Source organism: Oreochromis niloticus, linkage group LG10 (genome assembly GCF_001858045.2).
Source record: "Oreochromis niloticus isolate F11D_XX linkage group LG10, O_niloticus_UMD_NMBU, whole genome shotgun sequence".
Lineage (NCBI taxonomy): Eukaryota > Metazoa > Chordata > Actinopteri > Cichliformes > Cichlidae > Oreochromis > Oreochromis niloticus.
In genome coordinates, this window is record NC_031975.2 from 25,454,296 (window position 1) to 25,468,053 (window position 13,758).

General features: G+C 42.5%; 1 protein-coding gene across 6 annotated transcripts in view; it reads left to right on the forward strand.

Annotated features, from left to right (window-relative positions):
* Positions 1–13,758, forward strand: part of cadm1a (cell adhesion molecule 1a) — a 455,295-nt gene that overhangs the window by 290,591 nt on the left and 150,946 nt on the right. For 5 of the 6 annotated variants that reach the window (XM_003453705.5, XM_005458479.4, XM_005458483.4 and 2 more), the window contains exon 2: positions 516–533. The exons of the other annotated variant lie outside the window; for it this stretch is intronic. In XM_003453705.5, the coding sequence (XP_003453753.2) occupies positions 516–533 (18 nt within the window). The remainder of the gene's footprint in view (positions 1–515; positions 534–13,758) is intronic. 6 annotated transcript variants of the gene reach the window in all.

A 13,758-nucleotide genomic window follows, 5' to 3' on the forward strand; every position in this document is an offset into this window, starting at 1 on the left:
ATGTTATAAAATGATATAGTTTGGTTAATTTGTAGAAAAGACAAAAAATGTGTTTGTGCATGGGATTATGTGCTCCACTGTTTCTTGGCTGGGAGCTGGAGCTTCCTGGATGTTCCGCCGGTTGCTTGGCAAACTCACACCGTTGCCTATGATGTAATTCCTTTCTAAATACGGTATTATTCTAATCTGATTCAATCCATATTTCAGTCCTTTAAACAGTAAAAGGTAAAAGCTGTGCTATATTTGTATGGCATAGCTAAGAGCTTTGTTCAGTGACTGTATAATGTTTTTAAAAATGCTGTTTTTCATTTTTAATTTTCATCCTTAAAAGCTGAAAAAGCATGATTGTTGTTTCCCTTTGGATTCTTACCTGATTTGTCCTGTACTTTACTTGCATGCACCTTTATGCACTAGCAAATCAACTTTGAGTAGGGTTTTGAACGCTAATCTCCCTTTCTGTTTCTCCCCACTGCTTCTCCTCTTCCCACCTACTGTACCCTCCTCCACAAACACAGGAGCTGCACAGGACCCAGGTAAGCCTCCCCCACGTCTCCTTTCCTTCTCCTGATCACAACCTCCCACCATATTCGAGCTTCTGTTTCATTTCAATACATGCTTCCTCTTTCATCTAGTATTTTTGCACTGTGTGTCAAATCTGCAGTCTTTCTCTCAGCATCTCTCAAGCTCACTTTTTGATTTTTGTCTGCCTCTGCCTTGCGAACTCCACACACCATTCCTTCCTGAACCCATGCTGCTGTCATTGATGCTGATGTCTTCTGTCGCTTACCGGCATTCTAAGTAGCGCTAGCTTGAGTACACACTGCACAAAGAGAGAGTTCAATGATCCGAAGAGTCTTATTTCAACAACATTTTTTTCAAAATGAAAGAAAAAAACATTTAAAATTAACGTTTTTGGGAGGGAAAAAATTGGACTTTGCAGTTTTTCTGTTCTACATTTGTACACACAGACAGTGCATCTATGTTGCAGATTTGTTGCTAGTGACAGTGATTTAAAAATGATAACAGGATATAGCTTTCACTACTTTGGTATTACATTTCATTGTTGCATTGTTGTAATTACCTATTAAGGTTTCATTCAGGAGATAATGATGTTGCCTTTCAAATCAAATGTGTGTAATCATATTCTTATTAATTTTACATGCGAGCTGCAGTGTTACAATTATTTTGTGAGAGAAAGAGATGAGTACAGAAGGTGAAAGGTGTGGCTGTTGACAGCAAACCACAACCACAGCGTGTGTTTGTGTGTGTCTTTGTCAGTAGAGATTTGATAGTTTCTTCCAAACTGAAAAATCCAGACAGGAGTTGTTTTTGGAAAACGTTCTCAGAGGTGCATGTTATGCTGTTTTAGAGCAACCTGTTTGATCTGTTTTTCCTCTGTAGCCTCTGGTAACGACATCTTAACCCTATATATCGTGGTAAGGTCTGGGGTAAGTCTTCGAGATGATAATGATGATGATTATGGGAGGGTTTTTTGTGCTGTTTGTTTGTCTGTATTTCCGTCATCAGCAAGACTGTACAAAAACTCTGCCCATATTCCACCTCATAAAATCCAGGCTAAGGAAGAACCCATTAAATTCTAATGATCCGGCTCACATTCTTGAAACAAAAAAGGCAATAAGCATTAGCTTTACTAGATCATGTGCTCGCTAGGATCTCTTTTAGTTATTATTATGATTGTGATTTCAAATGCCTTGAGCTGTGAAAAACAGGTATTTCCATCCTATTATGTGTACTACCGCTTTCTTCCTCTATACATTTCTTTAATTTCATTAAATACAAACTATTAGGTTCACCCATCGGCACAGACTGACTCACACAGATTGCAACATGCCTACAGTCTGTCTGCATTTATAAACTGAACAGTAACTATTTGCCTTCACCAATCTGTCTCAGAGTAATTGCAGTCAGTCCGTGTCAGGCCTCGATTACTTGGAGACAGTTTGTCTCCAACCAGGTGACCTGTCTGATCGCCTTGTGATCTAAAATGGATATCCAGAGGTTGAGATTGTTGCCTTCCCAACCTCTAGGAAACCAGCTGGTTGCTGCAAGCACTTGCAATCAGTCATCGGGCGCAAAAATTAAATGCACCGATTTTTCGTAGTTCCAACCAAGTCGAATTGTGCCACCAGTTAATATACAGATTTCAAAATGCAGCATTTGAGTTTTAGCAAAAAATATTCTGTCTGCTGTGAACAAAAACTCCAGCAACAACTATCTGATGTACAAGCAAATAATTTCACAGCTGCTCCGCTGAATGAGAAAAGTGAGTAATGTTGGGTATTAAGGCAAACCTGCAGAGCCCCATCCAGCGTTACTTATTGTTGTTTGAGGTCTCTGAGTGATTTAGGCAGCTTAGACTGCAACTGGACGGTGATACTTTTCAGACAACATCTAGCTTTCTTTGACATTTTAATGTCCCCGACTTGCTTTCTTACAAAGTGTTTATGTATTATGTATTACACCATCATATCGACACACTGTGCTATATATAATCATTTTGGTGTCCTGACTTATCAGGGCATGAAAGCTGCTCCAACTAATACTGTAAGGCTAAAATAATATACTACATTGCGATATGAGGATGAACTGTCCTCTGTTCCTTCCTTGCTTTGCTTCAGCTATTCCTTTTAAAACATAGTGGCTTTTACTCAGCAATAATTGGGGTTTAGTGCAAAAATTGCCACCTTTCCAACAAAAAATTATGCTGTAAATCGTGCCATGCTGCCTCTCTTAACGTCTTCACTCCCCCTCTCACCATCTCTCCTCTACCAAGCCTTTTAATCCAATTAGCAGTGCCAGTGACAGTTATTTATATGTACATGAATTAGAATTGAAGAGCAGGAGATCCTCCCTAGGGGCTGATTGGACGGAGCCCAGTCCTTCACAGGCCTGTTCTCGGTCACAAACCTGTCCGGTTGCCACCAAGCAGTGGTGGTCTCTCAGCTTATCACATACAAAGCAGCGACAAAAACTCATTGCAGCATGCATTGCAAATGACAGTCACCCGTTACCTTGGACTTTATTGTGAAAACCAAATCAGTGGGTACTTTTTATCCCCAGCACAGAAATACGTTGACCGTGTTGTTTCATCTTTTTTAGTGTTTTCTAAAACCGTCACAATTTAAGAAATACTTGACACATTCAAATTGGGACACTCTAATAAGCTGTCTTCTCGGTGTTCAGGTTCATCTTAGATCTATGTTTCTGTTGCATTCCATTGCGTGGACTGAAATAGTGGGAGTGCCAAATGAGTGTGTAAGCTGCCAAATCTGGCTCGCTTACCCTTTTGAACTATTTGCCAATGATTGCAGTACTTCAGAGGGGTAGAAAAAGGCATGTCACAGTGCTGCCAGCCTTATCCTTTAAAGATTTTAAGGTTTTAACAACACGTTTGAAATACAGTTTTAGAAATTTCTAAATTTACATTCATTAGCAATGCCACTTTAAGTCCAGCAGTACAAACATTAATGTTTGCAGTTATAAATTAAGAGTTGTTGGCCTGCAAAGTCACTTTAACATTCCATTTGTAAAATTATTCACTTTTGGTTAATTATGAGTCTATTAAAGAACAAAATAAATGTGCCAGATGGCTTTTTTTTTGGCTTAAATTAATATAAATTAACTCTAGGATTGCTTTATTTTAGCTTTTGGAATAAGTGCTCTCATTGTGCTTCTGTTTTCTACAACAAATTATCCTGAAATAAAATGTAAAAGGAGCAACAAGATGGAAAATGAGTGACCAAAAATAGAGAACTCATGGTCTGGATTTATTTTAGGCTTGTTTGATTAAGCCGGTGTTTAAGGCATATGATTAAATTCAAGATGTCTGTGAAGTAATATAATGTAGCTTAGTTCACAACCCAAGAATAAATATCAAATTCAAAAAGGAAAGAAGGAAAAAAAAGATATAACACAAGTTCAGACAGTTGGCACACTATTAATAATAGCTTTTTATACCCAAACGAAGCATGTGGATACCGTTCAGCTAAAAGTTGTCATCATGTTGATATGCTTTTCTAATTTGTTGATTTTATACAAACTAAAATATGAATCAGTCAGTCGAGCACTTCCCATCTGCATTCAACATACGATCTTAAGTCTATAAAAAAATTGACATAATTTCAAGGTTAGAAAAGTGAAAACAATGACAACAAGCCTTAAACTTACAAATGGGCAGTAGGGGGAAATCCTCTGGTTGAGAAAATGTAATCTGCTTACACTGAAGTAAAAAAAATCATTTGAAGTTTTTTTTTAATGATCTCAGTTATTAGTTTAATTTCTTGTTGAATTCTAGGTAATGTTCATGTTGCAAATTATATCCCATTAAAGGATCATAAAGTAGGGTTTGCTATAGTGTGAGCCTACCATTGTGGCCACACATCTCTCAGATGGTCACACAGGCCTACAGACTGGTCAGTAAGAAAAAATGTGTTTTCCCCTGACGGTTAGATGTGGTTGCTGGTAGTTGCTAGGAGAAATTAGTACCCTCCCAAAGATTGCCCATTGTTTGCATGAAAGACTCTGACTTGTCTGCCAACACTCGCCTTTTACTCTCTGAGCTATAGTGAACCTCGGGCAAAGTGTGCCACAAATGGGAAATAGAGGCTGCTTGCCTTTTACGTTCTGTTTTAGGTTTGTGTTTGACTGTAGCTCGGATAGTATGGGCGAGTGTTTGCATACAAGTCAGCTTCTTCCATGCAAACTATAAGCGGCCACCGCAATCCTCTAGTGACCAAAGCAATCACAAGGAAGTTTTTGGTGCATAACCATATACCATTTCACCTAGCAACCCCCAGCAACCATTTGCCAATGGGTCAGGGAACACCTGTGTTTCACTTGTTAACCAGTGTCTTCGACCTAAGTAACTGAGTCAAACATGAACATGTTTTTCCATTCAAGAGTTGATTCAACTGCTAAAGTACTTCTTAGCTTTTCAAAATATTCTCCACCAGAGAAGAAGGAGAAGAAATAATAGTAGTATCAGCTAAATCACTGACACATTTTTATTTTAGTTTACTGGAGTAAACAGTACTAAAAAGAATAACCTTTTCACAGAGTTGAGAGCAGGAAAAACATTTCTTAGTGTCAGAGGTCATGGTGTTTTCTTAGTTTACCCACCACTACAGACAAGAGTTCTTTTTACCTGCAATGGGGACTCGTGTATTTGTTCTGTACGCCAATCAATAGAATGGAAGACGTGCGAGGATAGAGGTGGGCTGAGGGACAGCAGTTAAACAGAAGGAGTCTTATCCATGTGTGCACAGACGGGCTCTTTGAACACATACAAGCATGCATTTGTACCTTTGCAGCCCCATATACACACAAACACGCCGAGTACAGCTCAGATTAATGACTGAATCAATCACACGCATACAGTGTTTGCTTGTCATCCTGTATGCTTTCCTTTTATAAGACAAGTTCAATTTCCCAGGCTACTGAAGCTCTATCAGCGTTTCCACAGAATATGTATTCAGCAAGGTCATCTCTCACTGCACCAAGACATTTCCCAGCCACGAGGATGTGTCTTTGCTGTTGAAATGTCAATAGTCCCCCAGTCCAATGCATTGCAATCTACATTTGTCAATACATGCTGCTTAGAGCCATACCGTAAGCTAAGCATGCAGCTCGTTCATTAAGTAAACCTTTTTTTTTTTCTTTTACTCAGGTTGATTCCTGCTCTGATTTATTCAGTTAATAAGCACATGAGGTCTGAATTTTATTCAGATGCTCAAGTGGTAATTTAAATAAGTTACGATTTAAAAACTGGATTACAATTTTCAGCGCTACAGAACGTCATATTTTTACCGTTTAGGTATTCCTAATTTAGAAAAGTAAAAATATAAGAATTCACCAGTGTATAGGAGGATTCAGTAGACATCATGCTGACTGCCATCTCTTGCCTTTTGGTAAATAAAATGACACCGACTCACTGATGCCAGTGGCCAGTATTTCTCTTCTGTGTCACTTTCAGTTTTGCGGTCGTTAAATGTTCAAAGATTGTGTGATGAAGGACAGAAGAACTTTGAAACAGCCTTGTTACTTTTTACAACAAAGATTTGTTTGTTCCCTTGGCACAAACTGGGTTATAAAGAACCACAATAAAAACAAAAAATACCACTGATACATTGTCACACAAGTAATTGGTCAATTTATTAATACAATTCGTCTATTCAGCCGACAACAGTCCTCTCGGGGCAAACCAGAAACCAAATGATTCCCTCTGCGCCAGCATTTGGTGACAGGGGAGGGAAAAAAAAGTCTTTTAACAGGAACAAACCGAACAGCAGAACCAGGCTCGGGGAGGGTGACCATCTGCCACAGCCAGTTGGGGTGAGGGTGAAGCAAAGAGAGGGAAAAGAAGAGCACAGAGAGACAACAAACGATACAATAGGAAGCACTCTGCAGGTTGGCGGGACCAGTAACGAGCTCTGGAGCCGGTATCATCCCAGATTATCACTGTTGGTGCATCCTTGCAAAAATATATCATTCAGACCTTTCAATTATAGACCCTAACACTGCCTCTGCATTATGCCAGGGAGAAGAGAATGTAATAAGATGTAAAAGGTAAGGAAACTGCATCCCATAAAAAAATTACAGCTCACACTGAGCATAGGTTAGACCCCCTGCTCTTGCCTGTACTGAGAGTAGGCACAGAGCTCAGTAAAACAGCTTTTATGGAGGCAGCTCCTACTTGGAATAAACTAAAAAAAGTTGAAGTTAAAAGTATAGGTTTCAACTTGCTGATGAATGTTGTTATTCTTTAAAGATGGAGCTACTGTAGAGCAAGCACAAAAAGCCAACAGTATCTCTGTATTCTTGTTATGACCTTGTCTGTCTTTAATCTTAAATATCCAAAGTTATTGGGCCAATCGATTTGATCATCTGCAGGATTGTGACCTTTATTCCCTTTGAGGAAAACCTACAGATAAAGGAATAGTTCACAAGGTTAACATCAGAGATTTTGCACTTGATGAGGTTTATAACGCAAGCCAACACTCCAGCATGGCTGCAACTGTAAAAATATTCATATATGACACACATCTCAAACGTCAGAATGATAACAATGCATGTTTCCAGTGTTTTAGATGTCTGCTTGCTTTCTCTCCTCCCGCTTGATTCAGACAACCCTTGCAGGGCTTTATTGTGATGTGATCTGATGTACTGAGAGCGTAATAAAATCTAAATGGTTGAACTTTGACCAGAAACACGTCTTGATCGTTAAGGAAAATGGCACAGCTGTTTCAACTGTTTCATCTCCTAATTAATCTGTCATAATGCAGATACAATATCATGGCAGTGGCTGTTTAAAGTAATTATCTTTGACATTTTCAGATAAATAGACATTTGCCTTGTTGCTCACTATCACTACCTGATAAAAGAAACTGGTGATTGAACTTTAATTTAGACAAATTGGATGTAAAAAATTCATGTGAGCAATATAACTGTCATAACCTCATCACTAAGGTAGTTCAAGGTAATTCAAAAAAGATTTAAAATGAAATAGATGCTTATGGGCTTTATGTTGCTATGCTTTATATTATTTTCAGTATAAAACTGGTGCTGATGTTGTCATCATCTTGAAGTTAAATGGAGTTAATTTCAAGGTTTTTGTTGTTGCAAAAACAGGAAGTAAGTAGGAGAAATTGTTAGGCTTTTTCCTTGAAGCGAGAAAAACCGAGGCTGCTTTTTGTCCACTGAGAGGAAGATGATTAAGTGCACATGCATCAAATCAGATTCCAGGAATTATAATCACATTTTTTTTTTTAAATAATTCAGCTACAGCTTGATATTTGTATTAAATATTCATTCTTTGATTAGTGGATGTAATAATGCGTACTGTCTCAGTAGTAGCTTTTATTGACATTTTATTTTGATTAAAACCAATTATCTTAATGAAATCAACATAAAATAATAAATGACTGTATGCAATATTTGATAGTTGCACAACAAACACAGCACAGCACAAATACTATAGCGTCAGTTCTGTAGGAAATGTTTATGAACTGGTAAACAACCATGTGAATGGTTTAAAACTCTACATATATTGTAAAAAAAAAAAAAAAAAAGAATTAAGGAATATGAATAACAGCAACTACTGTGCTGATATGTATCTATCTTCAGGGAACTGATCAAATACACGTCAAAGAGAAGACAACCATCGAGGAAGATGAATGGATGACAGATTAAATGTGTTGGCAGATGTAAACACCAGACTGTATTAAGTCAAACATCATGTTCATTTCAAGCAGTCAGAATCAATCAAAAACAATCGGGATAAAAGAAATGTTTGTATTCAACTGCAGCCAGTGAGTCTAAGAACTTGGGTAAATAAATAGATGATGAAGAAAGAAATGTTGGTGTACAAATATTGCAACTTGTTTCAAATTCAGCTTATTTCAAGAATATCCTAGAATGCCAAAGTGAATGTTAACGCAATATCTGAAGTCAACAGAAACTGAATCATAATTTTAGTGTCTGAATGGTGTTATTACAGAAAAAATGACTTTCTCAACATATAAATATAGCTAAGTACAATAGTGTAATCAATGTTACAAAAATACAAGACAAATCCAACTCCAACAAGATGTGAGATCTCTAGTGAGCAAATGATTAACATTTAAAAATATTCTAAATGACAACAAATCATATAATATAAACCTATTTCATAGCTGCTAAAGTAAGACACGAGGGAAGAAATAAAACAAAAGGTGTTTGCGTAATTTATTTAATGATTGTAAAATAGTTACTGTGGCAACATTGTAGCATTACGGCCAGTGCTGCGGAGGCTTCTCAGCAAAGTGTGGTTTCACGAGCTATTTGTTTATAATGGAGGAAGTAAAACTAGAACAAAGAAACCCTCAAGAGAAGCACAAGTTTTAGTAAATGTACTTACAAAAGGGTAGCAAACAAAACTTATAGTGCTAGAGTATTGACTGTTTTTCACAGATGCCTGCCAAAAAGAAGAAACAAAATCAGAAAACCCAACGGACATCAAAATTTCTGCTTCGTGGTATATTCACAATGCCTGCGTTTACACTGCATTTAGCCTGTAATAAACTTTGGTTCTCAGAACTACATTTATTACTTTTGTTTTTTGCATAAACACTGAATAAATTACAATTACAATTACAATGCATGTAACTTGGAAAGAATCCCTTGATGCTGACCACAAAGAGAGCTACCTAGGGATTAACCCATTGTTTGGGTGCAATGCCGAAATAATGGCTTTATGAATTCAGCCTAGTATTTTAAACAATGCTGTTGCTGAGTCGGTTCTCAGTAATCCAGGACATGGGAATCTTGGGAGCTTGAAAAAGACAACTGGACTTCTTTAGGCTTGCAAAGGCTTCTCTCCCAGAGGCTTCTTAAGTTCTGAAAAGGCTGGCGAGTCCCAGGCATTTAACCCCTAGTGAGGGCTGTGCTCTTTGGAAGTAGCTCTAAAGATCGTTGACCCACTATTGATCTTGTTAGTCATCACATGTGTTAAGGTGTGAAGAAAAGCGTAGGTCATTACCATAGTAGATCAACTATCATTAGGACTACTTCCAAAAGGGCAACAACCACCAGGTGTTAAATACCTCCGACTCTCCTCTATTTTTTAGAACTGAAGGAGACTTTTTGAATGAGAGGTGAAATGTCTTCGCAAACTTAAAAAAGTCAAGTTGCTTTCTTTTTTTTAGGCTCTCGAGACGATCCTGATGATAGATTCTGAGAGTACCGGTGGTAACTTAAGGTTATGTATATAACCCCGGTTCTCTGAGTAGCATGAGTGAGTGTCTCACTATGGGAACGCCTCCTGCGTGACCTCATCAGAAGCTCAAATACCATTACGCCAGCCCTTACAGGCTGGCTAAGTGACGCCCATGTCAGGAGGGGCTAGCACCTCCCTATATAATAGGCTGACATAGCGTCAGATGTCATTCAAAACAAGCCCACCTCTTCCTCGCTACCATAGCAAGGAGGGCGGTCTGGTGAGACACTCACTCATGCTACTCAGAGAACCGGGGTTATATACATAACCTTAAGTTCTCTTTCATAGCATTCGTTTCGTGTCTCACTATGGGAGAAATACTGACTCCCGGATTGCCAGACATGCCTGTTAAGAAGACAACTGTCCCCAACAGCACTTCACAGGGGAGAAGCTCCCACCTGGGAAGAACCTGCACTGAGGACTGAATGCGCTAGGTTAGGTGCTGTTACATCTAACCTATAAAACCTAGCAAATGTGTGAGGTGAGGCCCAGCATGCAGCTGCACACACCTCCTGAATAGAAACTCCCCTAAAAAGAGCCCATGAGGTTGCCAGACCCCTAGTGGAATGCGCACGCAAGCCAGCAGGAGGCTGAAGGCCCCTGCTAGTATAGGCCAGGGCAATCGCTCCTACTATCCAATGGGAGAGGCGCTGTTTAGACACGGGCTTTCCCATGTGCGGTTTAGCCCAGGACACGAACAGTTGGTCACTTTGTCTGACACTCTGGGTTCTGTCCATATAAATGCGCAGAGCACGGACTGGACACAAGGTATGCAGCCGCTGTTGCTCCTCTGAGGAGAAAGGCGGTGGGTAAAAGGCCAGCAGTTCTATAGGGGAACATGTGCCAACAACCTTTGGGATAAAGGCAGGGTTGAGCCGCATACTGACCCTCGTGTTATCCGAGGAGAACTGAATGCATGACTGATGCACTGAGAGAGCGTGGATCTCTCCTACACGCTTAGCCGAAGCTAAAGCAATTAATAGAGCTGTCTTCAAGGACAGAAATTTTAACTCAACCTGTTCCAGGGGTTCAAATGGGCAACAGGAGAGCGCAGCTAATACTGTGGGAAGGTCCCACGATGGAGCCAGTGGCCTAGATGTAGGCAATTTACGCCGTGCACCCTTCATGAAACGGCATATTAAGGGATGCTGACCAACAGTCTTTCCCTCAAAACCAATATGGCAGGCTGAAATTGCTGCCAAATACACCTTGATGGTGGAGAAGGCCTTACCTTCATCAATCAGGGCCTGAAGAAATGACAAAATCACAGCCACAGAGCACTGAAAAGGGATGGCCTGTGATTCTAAGCACCAGCTTTCAAACACACGCCACTTGTGCTCATATAGCGTCCTAGTAGACGATGCTCTAGAACTCTGAATAGTGTCGATAACACTATGAGGGAGCCCCACTGTGTTCAGGTTAAACCACTCACGGGCCAAGCCCGTAGAGCTAGTCTCTCTGGGTGGGGGTGGAATATTTCCCCCTGTGCCTGAGACAGGAGGTCTCTGCGTAGTGGTAATTGCCAAGGTGGGCTGCACAGCAGCTGAAAAATCTCCGCCAGCCAGTGCTTCCCTGGCCAGTGCGGGGCTATCAGGATCATATAGTGACCTCTCTCTCTCACTCTGGCCAGAGTTGGAGAAATGAGGGCCACTGGGGGAAAAGCATAGAGGAGGGTTCTCGGCCACTCGTGAGCTAGAGCATCCACTCCGAGTGGAGCCCTCTGATCGTGCAGCGAGTAGAACAGGGGACACTGAGCATTCTCCCTGGATGCATAAATGTCCACGGTCGCCCGACCGAATCGCAGCCAGATCTGCTCCACCACCTCTGGGTGAAGCTTCCAGTCTCCGTACAGTGGGTTGCCCCTGGAGAGGAGATCTGCTCCAAAGTTCAAGATTCCTGGCACGTGAGTTGCTCTCAGTGACAGCAGGTGGGCACTGCTCCAGACTATCAGTCTGTGTGCCAGCGTGTGTAACTTGGGGGACCCCAGACCCCCCTGTCTGTTGATGTAGGCCACAACAGTGGAATTGTCCGACCTCACTAAAACATGATGACCTCCCAGCCAAGGGAGAAAATGTTTTAGCGACAGGTGAACTGCCAGCAGTTCCAGACAGTTTATGTGGGTGGAGCGCATGTGAGGGCCCCATTCCCCATTCACTGCTCTGCCTTCGTGGGTGGCCCCCAGCCCGAAAGAGAGGCATCTGTGGAGACCACCTTCCTGGCTGAAACTGCCCCCATGGCAACGCCCTGAGACAAGAAACCTGGCTTCTTCCACTCGCGGAGAGCGAGTGAACAGTCTGCAGAGACTCTCATGCGACGGTGGCCGTCTCGGTGAGGGTCTAGTCCCCGCGAGCCCACCCAGCGCTGAAAGCCTCTCATGTGCAGGCGTCCCAGTGTTATCGCCACTAGAGAAGAAGCCATCAGACCTAGCAGCCTCTGGCACTGTTTGAGGGTCACTGTGTTGCCTCTGCGAAACAGTGCTAGGGATGACCGTATGGTCGCTGTTCTCTCTGGGGACAGAAAAGCTCTCACCCGGAGGGAGTCTAGGCTGAGCCCTATGAAAGTAATGCACTGAGTTGGCTTCAAAGTGCTCTTTTCCATGTTTATCTGGAAACCCAAACTCTCTAGGTGGTGTATGAGAGCATTTGTGTGACAAGCCGCTTCCTGGCGGGTTGGGGCTGCCACCAGCCAGTCGTCGATGTATGTGGCCACCCGAATGCCCTTTTCTCTGAGCGGGGCCACTGCTGCCTCGGTGCATTTCACAAACACTCTTGGGCTCAGTGAGAGACCAAAAGGCAGGACCACAAACTCGTATGCTATCCCCTGGAAAGCAAATCTTAGATACTTTCGGTGTGGGGGATATATGGGGATGTGGAAATAAGCATCCCTCAGGTCGATTGATGTGAACCAGTCGCCCGCTCGTACAAACCGTAGCAGCGAGGCGTGCGTCAACATCCTGAACTTGTATGCCCTTAAATGCCGGTTCAGGGCACGGAGATCCAGAATGGCTCTCATCCCCCTCCCCCCTTTCTTTGGCACAAGGAAATACCTTGAATAAAATCCGCTGTGCATTTCCTCGGGAGGGACAACTCTTATAGCTCCTTTGTCTCTCAAGGTTGAAATTTCCTCCAGGAGAAAACTGGCAGACTCGCCCAGAGCACGAGAGTAAATGATCTCTTTGAAATGTGGTGGAGCGACATTGAATTGCAGCCTGTAGCCCTTTTCCAATGTCCTCAGCACCCATGCTGACTGAGTGCAGGTAGCCCAGCTCTTCATGTGGAGAGACAGAGGGCTCACTGGCCACTCCACCGAAGATGGCGTTTTGGCGCCCCCTTGTGGTTGCAGCGCAAAACATACGCCATTTCGGTGTCCCGTCACCCCCGTCACAGGTGAGCGAGGTGACGGGCTCATCTGCATTATCACAGCCGTGGAAACGCGAGTCTCCACGGGCTGCGTTATGGCAGACATTGCCCTGTTCTTCAGCATGTGTGATTTTTTCATGTGTTTTACAACACTCGACAGCGCCCTCGGCAAACTGCCTGGATGCGCGTGTCGGGACTTTTTTAATACAGAATGCACGAAGGAAGTGCTTGTGAAACAACACTGTGAACTTTGGCTCTCTTTCCCTCTGGCGGGTCCGGTGACAGGAACGCCGGCCCGAGTCAGGCACTCTGTGTGGAACATGTCCCGTTGAACTTGCTCTGGAACGGAGCTGGTTGGCGGCAGAGCGGCCCATGAAGGGGGGAAACTGGGTTCGCTCCCGCCCAGAGGAGAAACTGTCAGGCCGGCCGTTTCTTCCTCCTCACGATCGCGGTAGCGGGGGAGGAGGTGGGGCCGCTTGAGGTCTGGCCTGGGGAGACTGTTTCCGGGTCCATGGATTCTTAGGGGCCCCGGCAGCCTGGGGGGCTGCCTGCGTCTTAGGCACTTTGGGAATCCTGAAAGCGGGGACCGGGCGAGACGCTGCCTGCGCGAATGACTGGCGCGGTGCC